Source organism: Neofelis nebulosa, chromosome 6 (assembly GCF_028018385.1).
Source record: "Neofelis nebulosa isolate mNeoNeb1 chromosome 6, mNeoNeb1.pri, whole genome shotgun sequence".
Taxonomy (NCBI): domain Eukaryota; kingdom Metazoa; phylum Chordata; class Mammalia; order Carnivora; family Felidae; genus Neofelis; species Neofelis nebulosa.
Genome location: NC_080787.1, coordinates 8,887,844 through 8,908,206, shown reverse-complemented (window position 1 = coordinate 8,908,206; position 20,363 = coordinate 8,887,844). Strand labels below are relative to the sequence as shown.

The window sequence follows — 20,363 nt, the reverse complement described above, 5'->3', positions numbered from 1 at the left end:
TTTATTTTATTATTTACTTTTTATTTTTTAATGTTTATTTTTGAGAGAGAGAGAGAGCACGTGACAGAGCATGAGCGGGGGAGGAACAGAGAGAGAGGGGGGGACATAGAATCCCAAGCAGGCTCCAGGTTCTGAGCTGTCAGCACAGAGCCCAACTCAGGGCTTGAACCCACAAACCGTGAGATCATGGCCTGAGCTGAAGTCAGAGGCTTAACCCACTGAGCCACCCAGGCACCCCAGATATTTTATATTTTATAATGCACACACACTGCAATGCATTCATCAAATGACTTAGGTCAGGTTACTTCGTAAGCATAAGGTATACTTTACAGTCCCTGTGTGCAATCGAGTTCAAGCTGCCCTTGGTAAGATATTGCCTGAAATCACACCCTCACCTGGCTTCGTAATTACCAATCACCCTGAAAGCATTTCCGTACTAAGTCACTGTACACAAACCTATGACCTTACCCATTCTGAGTCTCTAACTTCCAGTCCTGGATCTTAACTGCCTACTGCATGCATGCATGCATTCATTCATTAGCAAATACTCAGAATCTACTCTGGACAAAGCGCTACTTCTCACTTACACAGTGTGGCTAATATTGGGCCCTTCCTCCCCCATCTGCACCTTCTGTTTCTCTCTCCTATACGTCACAATACTCAACTATGTAGCCTGGAATGAAGGGAGGAAGGGAAAAAGAGAGAAAGAAAAAGAAGGGAAGAATGGTTTGCTTCCAGCTGGATTCAAGCAGATCCTGGCATCATGAGGGTGCACGCACCCTTCAGCACCCCCAATCCTCTCCCCGGTGGTGAAGCTCCCCAGTCAGGACCAGGGGTGGTCAGTTTCCCTTCAGTCACCAGATGGTTTCTTTTTTCAATGTTTACTTATTTTTGAGAGAGGGAGAGAGGATCCCAAGAGGGCTCTGTGTGGACAGCAGAAAGACCAGAGAGACCCATGCAGGGCTGGAACTCATGAACCCTGAGTTCATGACCTGAGCCAAAGTCGAAAGCTTAACCCACTAAGCCACTCAGGCACCCCTGCCAGGTAGTTTCTAATCTAGCTTTGGAGACAGGGACCATGGGAACGAGCCCCAAGTGAAAAACATTACGCACCCGGGGCGTTGCCTGTTGGCTGTTATTAAACCACCTCTCCTACAAGGGCCTCTGGGTGGCTGCACTTTGGTTCAGGTCATGATCTCACAGTCCACAAGTTCAAGCCCCATGTAGGGCTCTGTGCTAACAGCTCAGAGCCTGGGGCCTGCTTCGGATTCTGTGTCTCCCTCTCTGTCTCTGCCCCTCCCCCACTCATGCTCTGTCTTCCTCTCAGAAATAAATAAACATAAAAAAAATATTTTTTAACCACTTCTGCTACAGAGCACAGTCAGGATGCAGCCAGGATGAGCCCCATGTAGGAGCTGGACATAAACCAGAGGACCTCAGCTCCAAAACTCACCAATGGGCTGCCTGAGTTGCCACTAATATCCACCGATCAGGACGAGGCCCTTCCAACCAATCAAGATGAGGCATTTTTCTTTCCCTTTCTCTCCTTAGCATACTGGGCCCAGGGGGAACCTGGGTTTTGTCTGTTTAAGCAGGGTCCCCACTCTGTTCCAGGAGACTACATTAAGTATCCTCTGTCAGTGCTGTGTCTCTTTTCGGCTCCAGCTGTAGCCTCTGTAAAGCCTTCTTGTGCCTTTGTTTTTGGGGGACTCATCTCATCGCTGTCATTGTAGGGCCAAAAACGCAATTCCGGTAATGTTTTTGAAGGATTTCCCTGGTGTATCATCTCAGAAACTAGGAGACGCCCAGCATTTAATAACTGCCGTATGTCCCACAAGTACTGTGTGAGATACTTCATCTCAAAAACCAGCGGTCACGGGACTAGAGAGTGCCTGAATTCTGGCTCTCCACAGTGAGCGTGGCACTTACCCTCTCTATGCCCACAGTCTTCTCATCTGTAAAATAGAAGCAAGGATATTACCTATTCCATAGGTTATAGCCAGGATGAGACAAGACACTCCATGTAGAACATTTAGTACAGCTAATTATGAATGCTACGCTTCTTGGGTTTTGAAAAAAACCTTCATATTCTAAACCACCCTTTTTGTGTATGATCACAAGTACAATAAATTACAGGATCGTAATGTTGAGAGGTTAACACGTTTAGCCTATAATATAGATAAAAGACTATATATCATCTTTTTAAAAACAGCATAACCTCAGAGTGAAGTGTAAAGCTGCCAAGAAGGAGCTAGTCCTGTTTGAGGAGCATGTATGTGTCTGTGGGGTCAGCCGGCCAGGCTGCAGGGTCACCCGCAGACTGGGTGGCTTAACAGAAATGTATCATGGCTGAGTTCTGGAGGCTAGAAGTCCTAGATCAAGGTGTCAGCTGGGTGGTTTCTTCTGAAACCTCTCTTGTGGCTTGTAGATGGCTGTTTTCTCTCTCTGTCTTCACGTCGTCTTCCTTCTGTGTAGGCCTGTGTGCTAATCTCCTCTTCGTGTAAGGACACCAATCTTTGGATTAGGACCCACCCTAAGAACCACACTTTGACTACCTCGTTAAAGACCTAGCATCAAGTGCAGTCACGTTCTGGGACAATAGGGCCTTGGGACTTCAATACATGAATTTTGAGGGGTACACAATGCAGCTCATAATTCATTATTTGTAATGAATTATTTGCCGATTCTAACCAATCACCACCCCCTTTATTTTACACGCTTTTGTCCTAAAGAGCATCTAGCCCTTACACCGATTTGCTTCCTTTCTGGAAAAGTGGATAGGCCTGCAGGTCTGAAGTTGAGTTTAAAACTAGTGGCAAATGAAAAACACAAATCATCGAGTGTTTCAAAAAGCCTTTAAATGATAGTTGAGTTGCATGAGGTACCAGAGAAGGATGTGGCAGGAGTCAGGACTACAGCGATCTTCAGCTGATTCCCTCTGGTGTGTTTCTGTGTATCTGTTGGCATGATGGTTCACAGCCCTCTCTGGAGCTCTCTGGATGGGATCTGAAACCAGCTGTAGGGGGGAAGGCAAGGAGACATGGAAGAAAGAGGCAGGACATTTCAGTTTGGTAGGTGGCAGTTGTAATAAACAAAGGGAGCTTTCATGTCAGGTTTGTCTCATCGGGAGCAAGATGAATGGATCCCTGCATCCGCCTGCCATATCTTAAAAGTTCATAAAGAGGCCCCAAAAGGGTTCAGTCACGTATACCATGCAGGTGTTCTCAACACCACATCACCATCTCAAGGCTGTGTCCTTAGAGCAGCCTCTGGGGGCGGGAAAAGCAGGAGGACCCCACATCCCCAGGACGGGGGAGGAGGAGAGGAACCTCTAATATCCGAGTCCAGCTCGCAGGTCAATCGTGTCTTTTCAATGACCTTCTCCAATGTGGCAATATACATCATATGTATCATTGATTTCCTTTATTTATTTTTTTTTTTTTTTTAAGATTTTTTTTATTTTTGGGACAGAGAGAGACAGAGCATGAACGGGGGAGGGGCAGAGAGAGGGAGACACAGAATCGGAAACAGGCTCCAGGCTCCGAGCCATCAGCCCAGAGTCTGACGCGGGGCTCGAACTCACGGACCGCGAGATCGTGACCTGGCTGAAGTCGGACGCTTAACCGACTGCGCCACCCAGGCGCCCCTGATTTCCTTTATTCTCATACCCTCTAGTTTCTGGAAACAGAAGGATGAATCACTACATTATCTTACAGAATACCAGAACCCCTGGGAGAATGGATCAGTTATGACACGGAAGGTGTAGAACAAAGAGCCTGGCTTTTTATTTATTTTTTTCAGTTTATTTATTTTGAGAGAGACAGAGAAAGCGAGCAGGGGAGGGGCGGAGAGAGAAGGAAAGAAAGAATCCCAAGCGGGCTCCACACTGTAAGCACAGAGCCCGAATGTGGGGCTCAAACTCCTGGAGCCATGAGATCATGACCTGAGCCGAAACCAAGAGTCAGATGCTTAACCCACTGAGCCACCCAAGTGCCTCAAGAGCTTGGCTTTTTAATTATTTTATTTATTTATTTATTTATTTATTCATTTATTTATTTTTAAGAGCTTGGCTTTTTAAATGATTTCTGCTTTGTGGCAAGAAGCTGCTAGGCGGATTTCACTTGCCTGCGGGACGTCTGGAAGGAGATGTAATATTGGAAATTTTCTCTGAGTAATTTCACCTATGGCACAATTTGCTCTGTCACCTGAGGAGTTTGTTGTAATACTCTGGTTCTTGGAACAGAAAAGCTGTTTAAACAAAGCAGTTTCTCCTCCGTGGTGATTTAACAATCTAGCAATGAGGAGGGAAAAAAAAAAACAAAAAAAAACTTTCACAAAACTTGGCAACCTAAGCTCAAAATTCTTTCCGCATTTCAGGCAAGTATACATCCCCTTCACTTACAATTAAATCCCTTGGGTCACTCTCAACAGAAGCAAGACTTTGATTCCAAGTTAATAAAATTGTTACTCATTGTCTTCAGCTGGGGTCTGTGAACTGGCAAAAAAAAACCTTAGGAATGGTTTGACTCGGTCTCTTGGCTCTAAATTATTTATGTGCATAATCATTAAGTAAGTGGTGTAAATATCTTATTTACATAAGGCAGAAGTGGTGTTTACAGATACAAAACCAAAGCTTAATTAGCAGTCAGTGTCTCCCCCCACCAAGAATTCAAGGTGCTGGGGGAGGGGCTTACTGCTGCCTCTCCAAGTTATCATCAGGTTTCCTTAATGTGGAAATTAGAAGGATGCATATCTGAGGTTGCTGATTTCTTTGGTGGTGGTGGTGAACTGTGAGTTTCCTTTCACGATTCAGATTTGGAGCAGAGCAGTGAAACTGCATTTTAAGGCCTGTTCTCCAATATCCCAGGGACTCCTTTCATATTTTCCCACAATGGACAGACTTTTTCCACTGACCTTAATTCTATATAACCTCAGAACAAAAGTTTCTTTTTTTTTTTCCTTTCTTTCTTTCCTTCCTTCTTTCTTTCTTTCTTCCTAACATTCTTTCACAAAGTTAAAAATCACTACCCTTTAGGGGCTCCTGGGTGGCTCAGTCGGTTAAGCGTCCGACTTCGGCTCAGGCCGTGATCTCACGATTCGTGAGTTCAAGCCCCACATCGGGCTGTGTGCTGACAGATCCGAGCCTGGAGCCTGCTTCAGGCTCTGTGTCCCTCTCTCCCTCTCTGCCCCTCCCCTGCTCACGCTCTGTCTCTCTCACAAAAAAAAACTTTAAAAAGTAAAGTGTTTAGGGGCACCTGGGTGGCTCAGTCGGTTGAGCATCCAACTTTGGCTCAGGTCATGATCTCACGGTCTGTGGGTTCAAGCCCTATGTCAGGCTGTGCGCTGACAGTTCAGAGCCTGGAGCCTGCTTGGGATTCTGTGTCTCCCTCTCTCTCTGCCCTCCCCCGCTCATGCTCTGTCTCTCTGTCAAAAATAAATAAACATTAAAAAAAATTTAATAAAAATTAAAAAAAAATCACTACCCTTTAACACCAGCAAGATGACTTAGATGACTATGTCTCTGGCTCTATCATCATTAAAAGGCTACTTCTGGCAAAATCTTAGATGCCCAGTTTGGACTATCAATTGTTTAGTAAGCACTTTGGAAGGGTTTCCTTAGTTCACTGACAATTAGTGAGGTAAAATAGTACTACCACTCAGTACCTGGGAGGGTTTTGTTTTGTTTTAAGGCATAATGTCTTAAGCCCTGGTGGACTGTAATAACCAGAAGACTTTGATGAAAGAGAACTACCCCCTGCTGTGAACAGCCAGGAGCAAAGTTAACCATTACAAAATACCAATTTTGCAAGAAATTATGTCACTGATGCAGAAGTTACTGGTTAACTGCAGTCCAGTGTCTGAATTAATGGAAAGAGCTGCCTTAGTGAACTATAATGTTCTGATGTCATTTAAAGTTTGGAAGTTCCAATTTAGAAAACTGCTTTCGGCCAACAAGACATGACTAGCATAGCAAGTAGTATGATGGAAGCCAGATACCCTGGTACTTTCTCCTCACATATATTGATTTCTAACTTAATTATAAACTAACTCCAGAAGTTTCAATGATTGTGCAATATAACATTTTTCAGCCCATCAGATTTATGACCTATTTGATCATTTCCCAGTGACATTTGCAGATAGTGCAGAAAAACCATAAGGGGTGTAGATTTGAAAAGAACTTCTTAAAACATCTACGTGAACAAATGAGAAGGCTGTAGGTCCACTTAAGTTCACATGCAGTAAAACCTTACCTATTTAAAACCCAGCACACCCTGAACCCTGCCTGATTTTCCCCATGATTAACTCAGTTTTCATCTGAAAGAGACAAATGAAAAAAAAATTAGTATCACGAATTTACTCGAGGCAGAAGGAGGAAGAGAGGAAAGAAAAAACAGATCACCACATTACATTTATTGCAAGATGCATACGTTTTTTCATCGTCTCTGAAGTCAGGATGTGCCTTACAGTCAAGGTAGTCTTATACCTGTCCTTGACCAAGTGTGGTGTGTTGTGTGAGCAAGAAGGAATCAGGCCAAAAGGTTCACGTTGCCACCACCCAAGCTGAGAGATGTGCATGGTTAATACTTCATATGTGAAGCTTAGTTCCCGTTTTTACTCTTTTAATATTTATTTATTTTTGAGAGAGACAGAGAGAGAATAAATAAAATTTATTTGTTTTTGAGAGAGACAGAGCACAAGCAGAGGAGGGGCAGAGAAAGGGAGACACAGAATCCGAAGCAGGCTCCAGGCTCCAAGCTGTCAGCACACAGCCTGACACGGGGCTCAAACCCACGAACCTCAAGATCATGACCTGAGCCTAAGTCAGACACCTAACCACTGAGCCACCCAGGCACTCCAATCATGGTATAATCTTTAAAAAATTCATTTAAGGGGCGAGCCTGGAGCCTGCTTCAGATTCTGTGTCTCCCTTTCTCTCTCTGCCCCTCCCCGGTTTGTGCTCTCTCCCTCTCTTTCCTTCCCTCTCTTTCTCTCTCTCTCTTTCCCTCTCAAAAATAAATAATAAACATTTTTAAAAATTAAGATTAAACTATGATTTAACATTGGAACAACAAGTCTTAGGAGTGTCTTAACGAATATTTTGCTTACATTTTCCCATTTATGTACACTGTTATACAATAGAAACCTATGTCTAAATAAAATCTGAAGAAGAGCTTTCAGTAAGTAAAACCTTAAAAAAAAATCTATGAGAAAGTATTGTGTCCTCGTTTATTTGAAATTATCTTCCTCGTTTGTGTGAAATTATTTTCCTTCTTAGGGTTCTGTCAAACACTGGGGCGTCTTGTCATCACAGGTGTCTTAACTGGAAGAAGGAATGTCATCCAGTGGGGTCAGTCCTCACAAATCTCTCTGACAGCCTTGCCCCAAGACCTCATCCTACCTGACAAGCCCGCACCCCTCCTGCAGCCACCACTTCTCCACCCCCCAAATCAGAGAGCCCCCGAGAGCGCGGGAAGCAAAGCCGGCAGCCACTTTCTCGGGATCCTGCCATCATCGGCCAACCATGATTGTAAGATGTTATGGCAATCAGAAGTCAGTTTACCTGGTATAAAACCCAGTGCCAGCATATCACTCAGTAAGCAATTGCATTTAGCGTCATGACCCAGGTCACCAAAGCTTCACTGACTGTCGCAGAAAAGAAGAACACTGTCAGACGCATTCCCAGTAAGAAGGGTTGAAACAAAAAGTGTCATCTAGCTAACTACCCATAACTAAATCTGAGCCTCATTCCCTGCACCCCCTCTTCAGCTTAAATGATGCTGTCCTGTATCGTAATTTGGATCATAGGAGACATTTCCTTAGGCATTTAGGACTATATTAAAAATGTATGGTTGCATCTCTATCGGTTTCAAAATGTCACTTCTATGTCTGGTAAACTTCAGGAGGTGTGGCCCCAGACATTTCCAACATTCCCGGAAGAGTGAAATTCCATTCTTCCCAGATTATCCTAGATGGTTCAGACCTTAACATGGGCTTCCCGTTGTGCTGGGAGGGGAAAGAGGAGACAGTGATCTATCCTATGACAAGCTGGGTGTTTAGAAGACAGGAATGGTAAGATTTAATAAAACTTAATACATTTTTGAAAAATGTATACATTTTACATACATTCATGTAAATTTAACAAATAGAACACACGTCACACAAGGTTTTGCTCTACTGAATTCTCTCTCTCCCAATCTGAACTACTTTAAAGTAAATTTTCATCAGATTCACCGTATCGTGTTCTTGGCTGTCCTCCACAGCCAGTTCAAGCGTATGATAGTATGAAGGGCATGGACATGTATTTTTTTAAAGCCTAGAAGTGTAAAACTTATTAGGCCTACTATCTTCACAAGCGAAAACTTAAAACTTTTGATAGATGCTAAATCTTCATAAAAAGGAAAAAACTGATGAAACACACACACACACTGCCTCAGATTTGACACCTCCTCATCGTACCGGCAGATGGACACTACACCGATTAGCAGGCGTCTGCGCATATGTGCTCTCTTCAAAGTACAAGAGGTTAGTTCGAACACTTTCAGTCTGAGAAATTCTTTAAAACGGTTGCGTGGGACAGCAATCTTTTGTGTAAATTCTGCCTTGCCCTACTGCTTTCCAAAATTACAACTGCGAAATAAATGCAGTGGCAGGTGGGCACAAGCTTAGATCATAAGAACGGAGAGGTGTTTGGACTCCCGACGTGGATGGTGGTGATGGTTACATTTAGGTGCCGACTTGACGGGGACACAGAGTGCCCAGGTTGAACAGTATTTCTGGGTGTCTGTGAGGGTGTCGGCAGATGAAATTAGCACTTGAAGCAACAGACTCAGTAAATTGTTGTTGCCAGTGTGGTGGGCGTCATTGAATGGGTGGTGGGCTTGACTAGAAAAACCAAAGCAAACCAGCAGAGGAATTCACCACTTATTTCTCTTCGGCCTTCCTGCTTGACCTGGGATGTCTGCTCTCATCTTCCGCTCCCAGACTGGCCCTTCCACCATTGGGTCCCCTGCCCTCGGGGCTCAGACTCAGGCTGAATCACACCACAGGCTTTCCTGGGTCCGCAGTTTGCAGACAGCAGATTGGCAGATGTTGGAACTTCTCAGACATTATCAAGTGGGCCAGTTCTTCCTGACAAATCTCCTTTCCTCCTGTTGGTTCAGCTCCTCTGGGAAATCCTGACTAATACACTAACTGTGCCTCTGATTCCTAGGTTAGGAATTCCCTGTATCACTTAACTCTGAAAGCATGTATTAAAATAGTCAATAAATGAACAAGCAAGCACAGGAATAGTGCTCCCTCCTGTGGCCAAAGTTCTGAAAACTTTTCAAATGTGGGAAAGCTATCTCTTGGAACCCCCAGGTGGATCACAGACCCAGACCCCAGAAATCCCAATTTGCCACTGCAGGTCCTGGGTATAGACAGGATCATGATCTTATTTTTTTAATTTTTAAAACATTTTGGTAATGTTTATTTATTTTTGAGGGAGACCGAGACAGAGCACGAGCGGGAGAGGAGCAGAGAGAGGGGGAGACACAGAATCCCAAGCAGGCTCCAGGCTCTGAGCTGTCAGCACAGAGCCGACACTGGGCAAACCGTGAGATGAGATGATGTCCTGAGCCAAAGTCAGACACCCAACCAACTGAGCCACCTAGGCGTCCCAACAGGATCATGATTTTAAAAGCTGGACTCGTGGTTTGTGGTAATGGATGCAAATAAATCAGGACACATGTTTAAGTCATAAAGAATAAAATTTAATTCAGTGCTACAATCCGGTAACGTTAGATTTGCACTTTTGAATGTCTACTATGTGTGAAGAAAATGTCAAAATTTAAAGAGGTCTAACTTGCAAAAGGAGAAACGGTCTTGGGGTTGGTGGATTCTTCTAATTCTTATAAAATACAGTGGTTCCCACTCAGAAGTGATTTTGCTGCCCAGGAAAAAGTGACCACGCCTGGAGACATCTTTGGCTTCACATCTCAGGGCCCATGTGCTGCTAGGACCTAGTGGGTCAGGGCTGCTTCTAAATGTCCTACAATGCCCAGGACAGCGCTCCCCGCCAATAATGAAGCACCTGATCCAAAATGTCCGTAGAGCTGAGGTTGAAAAACCTTGATACAAGAATGCTCTGTAATCCTTTCCATTCCTATGCAATATATAAACCTTCAGCTTGTACGCAGTACTTATTCAGTGCAAAACCAAGTACGTTTTGCTAAATTTCCAGCAATAAAGCCAGTAACTCAGAAAGGAAGATTCTTATGAATCATGAATCACGTCTGACTACATTCTTTTGGATTATGTATTTTTTCTTGGAACATGATATGCTAACAATTTTCAGCCATTGTTTTTCAAAATAGAAAATGTATTTGGGTGTTTTGGTTGATACCCTCCATGAGATATAAATTTAGATATTCTTGTCCCTCAGAGAAATACTGGAAAGGTGAAATTGTTTAAATTAACTCTACATGGGGCTGAAATGTTTTCATGAGAAAAACATGCCTGCTAGCAACAGGTGCATCGAGAGCAGGAGAAAGGAGAGAGAAAGATCGACTTTAACATAGTCATCCCTCTGGCAACCATGGAAAAGCATTTCTTTTAGGACCAGGATCCCCAGCCTGGGATGCCCAAATCCTGAGGCTCTATGACAATAAGGAGAGTCTGAAAGCTACTTTCAACGTTTGAGAAATGACTTAATAATAATTGACCATTTATCTACTCGAAAACAGATCAGACTCACTAAAAAGCAAAACAACACGTGCAGACACTTATTACATACAAGTTTATTTCATCTGATGTAATATTGTAGGAATTGCCAGATCCCTCTGGGAAGGAGGGAAGTAACACAAAGCATCCTTTGTGATTAAACAAGAAGTTGGAGACTACTGCCTTGAGGAAACCTGGCAGTTAGATGAGGCTGTCTGGGAAACTAAAGCAGTAACACAATGTTGCACGGACCTTGTCCTCCGGTTTACTGCTTGTGGTGCTTAGTGCATGCTTGGTATATAACAGAAAACGCAATACGTAGTCGGGGTTGAGGCAGAACTTTCAAAAGAGTGAACTCCACTTCAGAATGATGGCAGTGGCAGTAAGAAAGCCCCAGGGAAAACAGTGGAGGGACAGTGTGCCAGACTTCCAAACCCATCAGAGAGAGCCTTCCTCCCACCACCACCACCCCCCCCCCCCCCCCCCACCAAGGACCTACATTCATTTTTACTAAGGAGAAGCCTGGGTTGTTTTCTTAGGGAACTTAACGAAGACTCAAACTATGGTAACTTCTAGTCCCCTTTACCTTCACTACCTTCCCTACCTTCCCAACCTTCCCACTGTAGTCAAATACAGCAAGCTCTCAGAGTGACTCCACTATTTTATTGGGGGCTCCTACCACTTGGGCTAGTCCATGCTGGACCACAGGGCCCATCCCCTTAATCTCCTGGGGACCTCCTGCTCCAGGTTCCGGTATTGGTTGGTGTCCCCTGGAGAATGGGATCTGGACCCTTCCTCCTTTCACATCCTCCCCAGGCAACCTCCTACATGCCCACAGCTTCACTTATTTCTATATGCCCAAGCCCCACATTTCTCCGTCTAGCCCACTGCTTTATCCCCTACTCCAGACCAACGTTATCTAGATATGTATTCAGCAATCTCAAACTCAACAGGTCCAAAATAGAATTCCCACTCTTTCTGCTGAACTCTTCTTCCTCCGGGTGTCCCTTACTCAGTACATAGCACTATCCACCACCATCTTGCTTCTCTCAGAATCATGGGTTCATCGTTACTTTCTGCTATTGAATGAATGGTGTCCCCAAATGCATATCTTAAAGCCCAAACCCCCAGGACTTCAGAACATAACATATTTGGAGAGAGGGCCTTTAAAGAGGTAATAAAAATGAGATTATTAGGGTGGGTCCTGATCCAATCGAACAGGTGTCCTTACAAGAAGAGGAGATTAGGACACACAGAAACACCAGGGATGTATATGTGCAGAAAAAGGCACAGGGAAGGGCACCATCTACAAGCCAAGCAGAGAACCTACCAACACCTTGATCCTGGGCTTCTAGGGTCCAGAACTGTGAGAAAGAAATGTCTGTTGTTTAAGCCTCCAGTCTGTGGAATTTTGTTACGGCAGCCCCAGCAGGCTAATATGCCTTCTCCCTCTTACCAATCACCTGGTCCTACCCGCTCTATTTCTATACGTCTCTCCAGTCTTTTCTCTCCATGACCGTTCTCCCTGCCCTCACCCAGCGCCCCCTCAAGTCTTGTCTGGATGCCTACAGAAGCCTCCCAATGGTCTTCCGGCTCCTCCTCTTCCCCTGCCCCATACACTCCCATCTCCAAAGATGTCTCCAGGGTGGTCATCTAAGAATGAAAATGGAATCCTTCCCCCTAGCTTAAAGCCCTTTGATACTTTCCCTATTTCTCACAGAATGAAATCCAAACTCCTTAACGTGTATAAAGCCCAGGACAACCTAGTTCCCACCTGCCCCTCTGGCCTCACCTAGACCCACTCGAGGGCCTCATCCACCATGCGTCGTCAGACACCTCTGGCAATTCTTCCAATGACCAAAAAAACCCCACTTGTTTTCCCACGCATTTTCCCCCTTTTTGGAAATGTTTCTCAGTCCCTCCTTGTTGCTAATGTTTATGCATCCCAGTCTCAACCAAACTGTCATTTCCTGAGAAAGGGTTTCCCTGACCTCGCCTGTTGGTTCACCGCATCCAAGTGCCCTGAGACCCTGCACTGGTCACTGATAGTTCTTCTCACAAGGGAAATTAAACAGTTGTCTGCATTATCATGTTTCTCAGGTGAGCTCCCCAAGACTAAAATCAATCTCTTTATTTTGTATTCCCTGGACCAAGTACAGTGCCTGGACCATATTTGTTGTGAAGGGAGAAGAGTAACCAGAACATACATCTGAGGCTCCGAAGGAATTTACTTCTTACTAAAGGCCCACAATTCTTTGGCAGGAGGCTTTGATTTGAATTCTGAAGCCAAATATTTTTTTTTTTAATTTTTTTTTCCAACGTTTTTTATTTATTTTTGGGACAGAGAGAGACAGAGCATGAACGGGGGAGGGGCAGAGAGAGAGGGAGACACAGAATCGGAAACAGGCTCCAGGCTCCGAGCCATCAGCCCAGAGCCTGACGCGGGGCTCGAACTCACGGACCGCGAGATCGTGACCTGGCTGAAGTCGGAGGCTTAACCGACTGCGCCACCCAGGCGCCCCTGAAGCCAAATATTAAAGAGCCACAAAAGGTCGAACTTAACAGTAAATTAAGCTGAAGGGAAACATAAAACTATAATATGTCTTGTTTGCTTTTGATCTGTAGCGTGTATTTCCCCTCAGTAAAATTATTTTGTACTGGAAATGACTGGAGGAGCTTGGCTGGAATAAGAGGTTTGAGGACACCACTAAAGATTTAAAGGAGGTATTACGGGGAGAGAAGGGGGGCAGGGACTGAGAGAGGGCAGTGAAATAATCATCGGGTGGTAGTGAGGGCACAGATGGGGCCCCGAATTTTATGGGCCCCCATCAACTAGGATTTAAGCTACAGGAAAGCAGGGTATGCATTTTCTGGGGCTGCCGTAACAAAGTACCAGAAAACGGGCGGCTTAAGACAACAGAACATTATTCTTTCACGGTTCTGGGGGCTAGAAGACCAAACCCATGGTATCAGCAAGACCTCGCTCCCACTGAAGGCTCTAGGGGAGAATCCATCCATGCTTCTTTTGGTTTCTGGTGGCTTCTGGTGCTCCTTGGCTTACAGCTGAATCACTCCAATCTCTACTCCCACCTTTACATGGTGGTCTGCTAGGTCTGAGCGTTCAAGCCTCCCTCTCCTTTCTCTGATAAAGACTACTAGTCACTGAATTGAGGGCACACCGTAAATCCGAGATGATCTCAACTTGAGATGCTTAACTAGTTGAACCTGCAAAGACTCCTACTTCCAAATAGGGTCACATTCTGAGGTTCCGAGTGAACATAAATTTGGGAGGGGGGGCAGCATTCTACTCACTACAGACAGGTACTTTGTTTCCTTCACGCATTTACCCCAGAACCTAAAATAATACTTGGCACATTGTCATGCTCAGCAAGTACTTGTGAAATAAATAACTTCATTAATGAATAAAAGAAGTGCAAAGGATCGAGGGTGCTGAGGAACGTAGGTGTTTCCGCTGAAGTGCCAAGATAGGGTACCAGCACCAAGGTCAGTTACCAACTTCTGAAGGGAATTTATAGAGAAGCCACTACACAGGTGGACCTCTCACCCAGGTGGAAGATGTCAAAGGATCAGAAGACTGAAGACTGAGGCCAGACATGGTGTGGAAGATTTAGAAACACTTCCAGAGAAAGGGGTAAGGAGAGTGCTTGCCACTCACTTCAAGTCTATTGAGAGGGACATCTTAAGATCACTCTGAGAGCTTGAAGATGTCACAGGCTTGTACCTAAGCAAAGGATAGCAGCTCTATGCTGGGGAAGTAATTGTGCTCCCTTCTAATGGTGCATGAATCCTGGGGTGAACATGTGACAATGGGAAATCAGTCTGGGTTGCTTTTTAAAGGATCCTGCCCAAAAGAGCAGCAGGTTGGGAAAAGAGGAGCCTGGTCATTTGAGGCATGAAGAGGCAGAATTTGCAAGTGATCAGGAGGGTCACTGTCTGCATCAAAGGACTGGCAACCAAATGGGCCTGGAGGGAAGAGGGGAAGGTCTTCCAGAGAACCCGTGGACATGCCCTCAATGGGGTCAGCTTCAATATCTGCCCTGCCTATAGAGAGCACGATGCTGCCTTTCAGTGAAAGACTCGTTCATTCTAACTTGGCTTCACTGCCCCAGCAGAGTCAGAAATGGCAGCCATGGAGTAAGAAAAGGAGTGGGAAGGGGTTGGGGGAGCTGTCCAAAATCTCTATCCACACCAAAAATTCTTGTTTGCCTCCAGGCCCAACAAGGAGAGAGGTACCAAGTCCTTTCTTTGAATGAAGATTGCAGCTGTGATTAGTATAAGGGGTCTGATACTGCAAATTACTGAATTGAAATTGGTATGTGGAGTGGACGTTTTCAATTACTGAATTGATAACAGAGTGAACATAGGGCCAAGGGACCAGAAGAGTCATGGGACCTACCCAAGTTTTCAAGAGGCTGGAGAAGGACTAGCCCCACTCAGCAGGATTGGAGGGACAAAAATAAAGTAGTTTCTAGGATTACACCCCTGAATGCTACATGTTCCAAGTACTAAGTCATAGAGGTTTCAGATGGTCAGTTACATAATCCAGGCTAGGTAGAGAAGGGAGGACAGCCAGCAAGGGTCTGATGGGAAAATATAATTGTGGGCATAAAGCCTCCAGAAGGCTAGTGTCAGAGAGTGTGTTACTGGTATGGCTTTCCTGACATGAAACATTTCTAGGTAAGAATACAATCCAGAGGTGGGGATGAGGTAACCGACATGCTTTGGAGCTCAAGAGGTGAGAAAAGAGATTAAAGAAACTTAAGGCAGGGTGCTTGGGTGGCTCAGTCAGTCAAGCGTCCAACTCTGAATTTCGGCTCAGGTCATGATCTCACGGTTCTCAAGTTTGAGCCCTGTGCTGACAGCGTGGAGCTTGCTTGGGCTTGTCTCTCTCTCCCTCTCCCTCTCTCTACCCCTCCCCTGCTTGCTCTCTCTCTCAAAGTAAATGAACTTAAAAAAAAAAAAAAAAACTTAAGGCTAAATTGTCATATAGGTGCAGAAGTCTTCTGGGATCTTGTCACGGCTTGGGCTGAATAGGAAGATGACTATTCAGACCCCAATCCCTACCCCTACAGAAACTGCTCCTGTCAAGATCACCAGGAAACTCCAGTGTCACTTCCAACATAAGCAATTCCCATTTCTCATCTTACCTGTCAGTAGCATCTGACGTAATTGAGCACTTCCTCTTTCTTGAAACACTTTCTTCACTTTGCTTCAAGGATTCCACCCTCTGATTTTACTCCTCCTTCCTGGCCACCCCTTCTCATACTCTTCTGCTGGATCCACCTCTTTTTTCGACGATTAAATGCTGGAGGATCTAGGGCTCAATCATAGAAACTTTTCTCTTTGCTGTCTCGCTTCCTAAGAGATCATACCCAGTTTCATGGCTTTAAATACCTCTACACAGCTCCCAATGTCTATGTTAGCACCAACATCTCCCCCAAACTCCAGAGTGCTCACTTGATATCAATGCTTAGATATTTGATTTAGCATGTCCAGAATCAAACACAATGCCATAACCTGATCTCCAACTTTCTCCACTCTCAAATTCCCTCTCACTAGATGCCATCATGATTGCCCAGTTGTTTAGGCAAAAAAAAAAAAAAAAAGTAGTCAACTTCTATGCCTCTTTGCTTACATCCCATCTGCAAATCTTGTCAACTAGGTCTTCAATATATAGGACCAAGCTCGCCCTGTCTCCCATCTCCATCTTGGCACAAACCATCATTGCCATCTCTCTGCCTCCACACTTGACTCTCTGTAATCTCTTCCCCACACAGAATCATCCATTTAAACATACCTCAGATCTTTACCTCGCTGCTCATTGAAGTCCCCCTACGGCGCCTACCCTTCTCAGGTTAAATCCCAAACCCTTGACATGAATTGCAAGGTGATGTGTCTGGCCATTTCCCAGAGCTTTTCTAAGGCTCTACAAGGCCATCTTAAACAGAGCTGTCTCATTGAGCTGGGGGGGGGGGGGGGTCAAGTTTTTTTAAAAGAATTATCACACATTGTCTCAAAGAAAGGTCTCTGAAGGCGTGTTTTAGGAAGAACTGTTTCATCACTGAAGCGCTTAGTAAAATGAAAAATCTGTGAGGTACGTTCTTTCCAGATTTTAAAGCTTGATGTTATCCTTTGCTCAGTGCTGAAGTCAAACACCCCCTCTTCTGTGAACTCTTCTGTCTGCTGGCTTCCTGATTCAGCTTCATTCCCAATACCCTACAGAAAAAACAAAAAGTTCTCCATTGTTCTGTGTTTATACACAGTGATTGGGAATCTGTGAAGCTCGTGTCTGTCTTGTGTTACTACTCTGGAAGGCACAAGTCTACTAACTCACGCTTTAAAAATATGCATATATATATACTGGGTGCCAGGGTGACTCAGTTCATTGAGCTTCTGATTCTTGCTACCGGCTCAGGTCCTGATCCCTCAGTGATGAGTTCAAGCCACTAGTGGGGCTCCTGGCTGGGCATGGGGCCTGCTTGGAATTCTCTCTCTCTCTCTCTCTCTCTCTCTCTCTCTTACTCTCTGCTCCTCCCCTGCTTGTACACATGCATGCTCCCTCAAAATAAACATTAAAAAAAATAAAAATATACATATACTGTATTTAATCACTTCTAAAACCCACTTTTTAAATAAAGACTGAAATTGGGAGGCACCTGGGTGGCTCAGCTGGTTAAGCCTTGTACTTGATTTCAGCTCAGGTCATGATCTCATTGTTCATGGAATGGAGCCATGTGGGGCTCTGCACTGACAGTGTGGAGCCTGCTTGGGATTCATTCATATTCTCTCTCTCTCTCTCTCTCTCTCTCTCTCTCCCTCTGACCCTCTCCCACTGGCTAGCCTGTGCATGTGCACAGGCTCTCTCTCTCAAAATGAATAAAAAAAAAAAAAAAAAAGACTGAAATTGGGATGAGTCTTAAAATGATAGAAAGCATAATTTCTCAGCACTTTTTCTTTCTTGCTGGTACATAAAATAATGCTACCTTGGAATTGATACTATCTTACAGTTGATTAAATACGGAGTGTAAATCTTGTGAGTTTATGTGCTTCCATCTTCACCAGCAGAAGTTTAGTCCATCATTCCATATGACAGTTGTTTCTGCTACAATACACTTAAATATGAATTGAGTTAGGAACGGGGTATAAGTTCCTCACTTCCAAACTGCGTATCTGATCCTCAGTACGAAGACGCTCCAGAAACGGCAAAGCATTATGGTCGTGTATTTCTTCACATCCAACCATCACCAATCACTAGCAATGACCCACCCTTTACGCTCCAGCCTGACCTCTGCAAGGTCGCAGAGGTTAAGCGCCGGCTCCGCAGCTGGGGTGGCGCAGGTAAGCGCGCCCCGCCCACCTACCCCCCACCCCCCGCGACTTGCCTCGTAAGGGACGCGAACTCTGATTGGCCAAGGGACTCAAGGAGCCTGCCCCCAAAGTCACCTTCCGAGCATGCGCGGGAGAGGAGGTGCAGGCGCGGCGCCACCCGCGCATGCGCCATACGCAGCCGTCGCTCTTTAAAGCGCCCGCGCGGGGCCGCGTCTTGCCGGCCGACCCGCCACCGTCCGGCATGAGGGGTTGGGGTGTTGCTGTCACCTCCTGCTCGCTCAAGCACCATGGAACGCCTGCGGAGCCTGAGCCGGCTCCTGCCCCGGCGCACGCTGTGCGCTCTGGCCCAGGGCCTGACGCCTGGGGCGCGCCCAGTTGCCGCCTGCGGCCGCGCGGCCCACATCCTCGGGCGGAGCCGGGCCGCGCCGCTGTGCGGGCCCCGCCGGCCCCCAGTGGCAGGTACGGCCCTCTCCGCGGCCCTGGACGCCGATCTTGCGTCGACCTCAGGGCCCTGACCCGACCGTCCGACCCTGCGCAGGCCTCAGCCCCGAGTCCGCCCTTGGGGCTCCCGCCCGGGGGTCCGCCCAGCGCCGAGGTCCCCACGCCCCTCGCTGCAACCCTCCCTCTGCAGTGCTCCAGGAGGAAGAATGTTCTTAACGAGAATTTCTCCCTAATTCCTTATATGGTAGCTCTGAAGCCTGAAATAATTGTCTGTTACTTTCTTTTCCAGTCTTCTTTCCCTTCCTGATGGACACTGGTAACCCTTTTCCCATTGCTCAAGTGAGGAATGGGGACGCACCTATAAATAAGGCTGAAAACTTGGGAGACTTCGTAGTAAGAGTTGCTCCCGAGGAAGCTCTGACTTAGTTTTCCAGTGCAGTGTGACAGCCGCAGGGGTCCGAGCAATGGTGAGGAGGAGGAATCGGAGCTGTTAATGTTTTCACCATGTGATACAGCATAATGATCACATTTCCCCAAGTGTGAGAATGTGGGTGAGAATACTCAGAAACGAGCGACGTTACAATGTATGGCTCCTCAAAAGTATTGCGCTGCCCTCTAGTTAAGTTTTCTCAGTTTTATTCTCAAAAGCTTTCTGAAGTACAACTCGCCATCACCACGTCCTTCCCCACGCTCAACAGGGAGTCTGTATTCGGGTACATCGCATTTTCCCTCCTTTAATAATGCTCGGGATCCCGGTTTCAGCCCATCTGATGTTTTAGGACAAACGTTGAGATTCACAATCCCCAATTTGGAAACACTTTATCTAACTTGTGGTTGATTAGCAAATGCTGATTTATTATCGCTCTTTTACTTTTATTCACCTGACTCTTACAATTTGTATTTTGTAAAGGGGAAACAAGCAGCCCCAGATGCTGACAATTACATGAGTCACTAAGTGTATGTAATGGGAAAGAACAAGATCGGAAAGGAGACTGTGTCTCCACATTCTGTGGAGTCCGTGTGATTACTTTGGAAGTGTAAAATAATTGGTAATTTTTTTTACACCTTCTTCCCATTCCTTTTTAGTATTTTGAATACAGCATCCTTTGTGTCATTAAATCGACATGGTTATTCTTCAGAACTCACTGCAACTCAGTCTAATTACATGTTTTAAATAGATTTATTTTCGAATAAGGATTTGTTTTCATTCCAATTCATTGGGTTATCTTCTGAGTATGGGATCTGCATTCCAGTCCAATGGGTTATCACATAAGTATTTACTGTGTAAAGTATATGTGTGGAAAAGTTAATACATGGAAGTAAAATCTATAGGTTTCATGACTTAGAGATCCAATAATCCTGATCCTAGAATGCTGAAACGGGTTTTACTTGCAATCTGTTTTCTAAAATACGTCTACCAATATAATTTTCATGAGAAGCCTTTTTAAATTCTGCAAAAAAAGATGCACATTTTCTTTTAATCTCAGAACAGTGTTATATGTTTGTGCAATCAACTCTGAGACAGCAGTAATCATTAGAAAAAAGGTGGTTGGAATCTGTAAATTATTCTAGTACCTCACCTAAGCCATTACTTTTAAAAATCATTCCCTGCCAGATCTAATATAATCACCTACAAGTGTTAAAAGGGACATTCCTCTAGGAATTCCTCATTCCTCTAGGAAAAATGTTTCCAAAAAATAGTCTGAAGACTTCCGCATACTATAAGAGCTCTCTCTCTTAGCCATACGTTGAAACCTGTTGTATGACCACAGAGAATTCCCTGATTTATTCTTCAGGTGAAATGCACCGGTTTAGAACTTCTGATGTCTCTCAAGCCACTTTAGCCAGCGTAGCCCCGGTGTTTACTGTGG

At 45.1% G+C, this 20,363-nt stretch overlaps 1 protein-coding gene and 1 long non-coding RNA gene across 3 annotated transcripts in view; one reads left to right on the top strand and one right to left on the bottom strand.

Annotated features, from left to right (window-relative positions):
• Positions 1-237: 237 nt before the first annotated feature.
• On the bottom strand, positions 238-18,051 carry LOC131513696 (uncharacterized). Its single transcript, XR_009262721.1, has 6 exons — positions 17,742-18,051; positions 15,870-16,938; positions 7,562-7,644; positions 6,252-6,315; positions 2,886-3,016; positions 238-1,955 (listed from the first exon to the last, which is right to left on the bottom strand). It is a non-coding gene; the product is annotated as an uncharacterized LOC131513696 (long non-coding RNA).
• Positions 18,052-18,220: 169 nt separating this feature from the next.
• Positions 18,221-20,363, top strand: part of MRS2 (magnesium transporter MRS2) — a 34,087-nt gene continuing 31,944 nt past the window's right edge. The window contains exons 1-2 of one of the 2 annotated variants that reach the window (XM_058732850.1): positions 18,221-18,510; positions 20,289-20,362. In XM_058732850.1, coding sequence (XP_058588833.1) covers positions 18,339-18,510; positions 20,289-20,362 — 246 coding nt within the window. In that variant the 5' untranslated portion in view covers positions 18,221-18,338. The remainder of the gene's footprint in view (positions 18,511-20,288; position 20,363) is intronic. The other variant, XM_058732849.1, reaches the window with a different exon arrangement.